The sequence below is a fragment of the Gymnogyps californianus genome, chromosome 4 (assembly GCF_018139145.2).
Source record: "Gymnogyps californianus isolate 813 chromosome 4, ASM1813914v2, whole genome shotgun sequence".
Taxonomy (NCBI): Eukaryota; Metazoa; Chordata; class Aves; order Accipitriformes; family Cathartidae; genus Gymnogyps; species Gymnogyps californianus.
The window spans coordinates 58,424,855-58,430,854 of NC_059474.1; the positions used below are offsets into that span (position 1 = coordinate 58,424,855).

At 45.5% G+C, this 6,000-nt stretch overlaps 1 protein-coding gene across 2 annotated transcripts in view; it reads right to left on the reverse strand.

Annotated features, from left to right (window-relative positions):
- The window catches only part of PAPSS1 (3'-phosphoadenosine 5'-phosphosulfate synthase 1), a 48,597-nt gene extending 45,730 nt beyond the window's left edge, over positions 1–2,867 (reverse strand). For both annotated transcript variants that reach the window (XM_050895742.1, XM_050895743.1), the window contains exon 1: positions 2,707–2,867. In XM_050895742.1, coding sequence (XP_050751699.1) covers positions 2,707–2,766 — 60 coding nt within the window. In that variant the 5' untranslated portion in view covers positions 2,767–2,867. The remainder of the gene's footprint in view (positions 1–2,706) is intronic.
- Between the last annotated feature and the right edge of the window lie 3,133 nt (positions 2,868–6,000).

The following is a 6,000-nucleotide window of genomic DNA, read 5'->3' on the forward strand; positions in this document are numbered from 1 at the left end:
TAAGCCAGGGATACCTTGATAATAACACATTTTTATGACATTTATTCTTCAGCACTGATAACTCAACCAAATGATAGGTTTCTTTTTCCCTCCAAACTGCTCTCCTCAATAGCCAAACAGCAACTCAAGCAGACTGAATATTGCCTGTTTTCTTTGTCTACATACAAACACAAGCAAGGAGAACAGACATAGTTCCAACATAAAAATTTGACTACCACAGATGCTAAAACAAGGGCACTTCACCTAAGAGTCTGTTTATTCACACATTTAGATGAGGTTTCAGGACCTGTTCACCAAAAGAGCTGCCAGGAATGCCCTCCCATAGCTACTTTCTCAAATTTTGGTTTGAAAATCTATGCTTTGATTTGGACAACTGTGCTTGGGAAAGAAGGGCAAGCCCAGAAATGATATCTGAACAATAAGACGTTTTACAGTTATTAAAAACCTAACAATTCACCAATCCATATTCTGCCATAGCATACAGCATTACATTTTCTCGCACTTACAACAAAAATTCTTACTTTTATCCTCACAACTGCCCTCCAGAACGCAGTTTGCCACAGTGATACTGATACAATAAGGCATCTAAACACCTTTGCATGTAGCACCACCCAATCTGCCAAATGCATGCTCTCCTGCCACTTAGACTAGCTCATCTTTGCCAGATGTTCTAATGCTGGGACAGTTTCAAAAATCACAGCAGCAGAAAGCAGCCAGAATCTTCTACACTACTGTGGATACAAGCAACTCAGTAATAACCATACTATGAGGACTATATGTTCACCTGCCACCTGCTGCAGTAACAGCATGACCAAAAGCAGAGACAGCTTATTCACCAGTGCTGGAGTGGAGTCATTGGCTAGCATCGGAGGGAATGGACAAAAACGAAGCCAGAAATGCCTCCGCTGAATATGCCCTCAGAAACAAAAATTGGAGCAAGTTCTCATTAGGAGTTACCTGCAAAATGATGCAATACCTCAGCTGTGTTAGGAATTCGAGCTACACTAAAGAAAGTGTTCCACAAGTCTTCCTATCAAGCTAGTGTAATGGCAGTATTTGTGGCTATGTTGTGTGCTGCTCTGTGACTTGGGACTTTGCTGTGCTCAGAGGTGGGCTTGGCGAGGGGATTTCCACAGAGGTGTATTTTGAATAGTGCTGGATGCCCAGAGAAAGTTTGGAAGACAAGGCTCTGCCCACTCTCCTAGGGGCTGCCAATTCCATCAGGGTATAATAGGTCACTTTGACTTTGCTCTCAGCTGAACAGACGCAGAGTCGGAAGTGCCAGAACATTTGTCTGTGGAGCATGTGAATCAGCAGCATTTTTTTTTCCTGGTGAAGCTTCTTGGGTTATAAAGAGCATTTCAGCTGAGGTCTTCTGAAGAAAAAGGGAGAAGCGGAAGACTTCCTCTGCCTGCCACGTAACATAGAAGGGGTTATTAACCTCAACTGAACTCAGCAAACAGTTAATGTCAGTTAACCTTTTTTTAACATGTGATTTCCCTGGTTTGGACAAATCCATCTTGACTTTGCTGCTGACAAACTAAATGATACAGAGTAACGTTTGAATACACTTTGTTACCCCCACCCAGACATGATCTATTTCACTATCTTTGTAACATCTGATTTTGCCTTTTCCTCATAGAAATTGAAAGAATGTAACTTACCCATTACTCTCTTATGTAAACAAATTTGAATTCATACACAGTGGAAGAGGCTTGGACAGGCACAACATCTACTGAACACTTTTTAGTACAATACCAACTCCCCTGCTTTTCAGGCAACCATGAGACTCTCTTCTTTTTTTTTTAGTAGATTTGTCATTTTAATAGGAAAGTTGTGGCCTGTACTACTCACAGCAAGACTTCAAAGACTGTTTTACACTGTTACTTTCATATCAAATGTTTTCTGGATCTCAGCTGCTTCAGCTCAGCATTGTTTGAAAGAAATCATGCTTTTTTTTTTTTTCACTTGTCTTGCATCATCAGAAGTATCAAATGTTCTCAAAGGCCTGCAATGTATCTTCTAAATAGCTGCATTTTGGTCGTCGCTGTAAACTGATCTTCCCCCATCTTTATGAACAAGAATGAAGGCTTTGGTTAGATTTTTTTAAGCCCCGTCTCGACAGTTTTCCACATCACACCCACCATACAAAGAACCTCAGTCTTTGGCCAACCCAGGTTTATGAATGGCCACATTGTACATCGCATTCTTAAGTCTTCCTTCTTCCAAAACGCTGAAAGCTGAGGGCTCACGACGGAAGAGGCAGGGATGAAAACCCCAGACCCCCCGGTCCTCTCCGGAGGGTCTTCCTGCCCTTCTCCACAGGCAGCCCCCGCCTTCCCGAGGGCAGCAACGGAAAACCAGAACACCGGTACAGGGCGCAGCCGCCCCCCCAGGGCCGCCCCCGCCAGGCTCCATGGCGACGCTCCCCTCAGGGAGCCCGCGCGGCCGTTCCGCTAACGGCCTCGGCTCGCGGCGCTCCGCCCGCAGCAACTGCCGCCCGCAGCAACTGCCGCCCCGCATCCCTCCCCGCCTCGGGGCAGGGAGCTCCCCGTACCGGCTCCCGCTGCCGCCCACTGCCACATCACCACGGAGCTCCTTCCCTCTCCTCTCCTCTCCTCGACCCCCCCGCCTCGCTCCGCTCCGCCCGCCCCGCTCCCCCGCACGCCCATCTGCCCACGGGCGCACCGCTCCCCGCCGGCTCACCCAGCTCGGCACCCTGTTGCTCAGCTTGACTTTCTTGCACTGGCTCTCGGGCAGCTCCATGGCGGCGGGGGCAAAGAGAGGAGGAAGGGAGGAGGAGAACGCGCCTTCCCCGCTGATGCTTGAGGCGGATGAAGCCGCTGCCGCCGGGGAGCTGTGCCGTATGCGCGTCCCCGCCCGCGGCTCGGCCAAAGGTGGTGCAGGGAGGAGCCGCGGCCCGGAGGGAGGGAGGTGGCGGGGGGAGAAGGGGGGGGAGATAGGAGCCCAGCCACGCGCGTGCGCCGCGCCGTGACGCGCGCCAGGGTGGGCGGTGGCCGCGGGAGGCAGCCACTTCCGCCGCTGCCCGCCCGCTGCTGCCCCTGGTGGGCAGCGGGGCTTGTCCCTGTCGGCGCCGGTCGCGGCGTTCCCGCCCGCTCTGCACTGTAACGTTGCACTTGGGCGGCGTTATGGAGGTACTCTCTCTTGCGTGTGATGCTTTGGATTGCGCAGTCAGTCCTACTCGTTTGGAAATGAAGGAGACTGCAGTAGTAAGAGGCCGTTTGCCTGCTCCTACTGCCAGGGTCCCTCAGCTGGCACCAGTAACCCAGAAGCTCGCCACCTTCTCCAGTTACTACGCAGAGGTGGAGGAGAGGCTGTTATGTCCCTCGGGAAAAGTTGGGGGGGGGGGGGCCGAAGTGGCTGTCTCATTTTTCTCTGAGAGGGGCAAGTTAAAGACATAGCCAAAGCAGAGCACTCCTTCCCCGGCCTTTGAAGAAAGACAGGGCTTTGCTGCAAGGCTTTCGCTTGGAGGTGATGAAACTCTGACAAGCAGCAGAGTGGGCACCGGTGGTGATGTAGTCATGAGTGGCTTGGAGGGCAAGGATTGTTTCAGTTAAATCTCCCACCTTACAAGGATTTCCCCAACAAACAAAGTTAATCCTGTGCTGCGTTCTAGGAAATGTCTCTTATTGTGAATTTAGAACCAGAAGTTCTTGGATTCTTACTTCCAGAAAGGAACTGCTTTAGCACTCAGGTGCTAATCTTAAGATACACATGATGCCACACTAACAGGAGTTACATTTGCTGTATAAATATTAGTCCATTTATATTAGTTCAAGAAAGGAATTGCTTTAGCACTTAAGTGCTAATCTTAAGGTGGAAATGGTGCTGTACTAACATGAGTTGCATTTACTGTAAAAATATTAGCAGATTGATTGTTCTCTGACAGTTTAAACACAAAATAAAAAGGCCCTCTTTGTGGATGAATGTTTACTCCTGCTATATTAGAAAGACATCCTTCCAAAGATACTAAGGTGTTGGTTTTAAACCATATTTTGAAATTCAGATTAAAAGCTTAAAATCCTTATGCAAGGTAGATGACCCCTCTGAAATCTGGAAAAATAATTGGAAATGCTCTCAGGCAATTTGAAGGTCAGAATGACAAGGTTGTACAGCATGCTGCCCTGCAAGTAACTCTTTAACAGATGCTCCATGGCTGTATATGGACATTCTGACCATGACAAACAGTGACAGAGGCAGGGCCTGGATTTTAATTAGCAAAATCTCTCTCACAATGGTCTCCCAAACACGGAGAGAGAACCAGCATACTGCCGTGGAACAGTGAGTTAAGGGCTTCACCCTGTTGACTATTTGGTTATGTCTAGGGCACGCTTGGTTAACTGCCCTTTGCACAACATTGTTTTATGTGGCTTAAGAGTCATTATAAATGTTATTTGTGATCACATGCTTTTTAAAATTCTAGTGTTACTTTATTCTAACTGTATTGATATAGGTTGGTACTGTTCATTCTGCAGTCTGAGAGACAATAGTGGGAAGACGGTAGTTTGCAAGACTTGTAAGTTACATCAAAAACCACAGGCATCCCACTTAACTATGCAAGTGACTTCTTACAGGTACATTTGGCTCCCCTGTAAGACTCACACATTGACTGGGAGCAAGACACATTGGATTTTTTTAAGTGGTCCGCATAGGAGTTTTGCCTTGGTCAGCTGTTTGCCAGCAAGGAGTTCCATCCTATCATGGGATTTTTTTTTGCCACCTAGTTTCTAAAGAAACTGTGTTGGATTCTCATTTGAAGATTGAGAAAACGAGGCTTTGAGCACAGGTGAAGTTTTAGGCAACGGTATTTACAGTTTGGAAAATCACAAGAGAAGAAAATGCAGTTGTATTAATCAAGATGTATGCACAATACTGCCCAAACAGACTGAAGGCAGGGAGCTGCATGATTCCTTCCACAAAATACTGCAAAAAACCTGATGGATAGGCCTATACTAGTGAAATCTGAAGTGTGACTGCAAATATAGACACTGGTGGTCAGAAAGATGACATAATCTTAGAGGTAATAAAAAAAAATTTCTGAACAGCAATTCCTAAAACAGATCACCTTTTATGATTACACTAACATTCTAAAATAATACATATGTATGCTTATATAGTATAGTAAAATATTAACTATATAGTAAAGCTATGTGCGTAGATGAGGTGTATCAGGCAATAACCAACATTTACGTATTTTACAGAGGCTAATGTCACAAGCATAGGTCATATTTCATCAGTTCTTGTCAACACTGTTTCAGTGAAAATGTAAATATATTTTTGGTGTACAGAAGTTTGACATGTAAGTCCATCCAGAGCTGCCCATGCATTTTGCCTCTTTAACATCTTAACCTCCTCAAACTATTAGAGGGAGATGAGAAGCGCATTCTTTAAATATAGGATGCAAATATATGTTAATTTATACAAAGATCTGGGGAAAATGAACAGCCTATGAATTCTTTGTAAGGTTATGTGTAAGTTCTGCATGGCTATTAAGGGGTAAGTTCCAATTCTACTTCCCTGAAATCTTTCATGATGGATTGATTTTGATATCCAAGCCAGGTGTTTTCTAAACTTCAAAAGCAAATTTCTGTGGGAGCCCTTAGTGAAATTCAAATCAATAAACAATCTCTGATGAATTGCTGTTATTTCTGAATCTGCTTCCAACCGGAGTTCAAAAACTGTTCTCACGACAGCAGGTGCTCTTGCAACCCTTCTCTATGGAGCGGAGGTGCTGTATGCGTGTGCCCTTACTAAATGTTAAAGTCTGGTAAGAGAATGATGGCAGAAATGATATTATGAGCTAAACCTTTGGCTAGTCTGAGTCCCCAAAAAGAAGACCCACTCTACCTCTGGAATAACCACGAGGATTTATATTCTTGAGTTGATTGTGATGCTGAATACTCCTGTCAAAGAGCTACTCTGTAAAAGAACCATAATAAATTTGGATTTAACGTTCTTGCAGGAGCAACAAAAACAAAA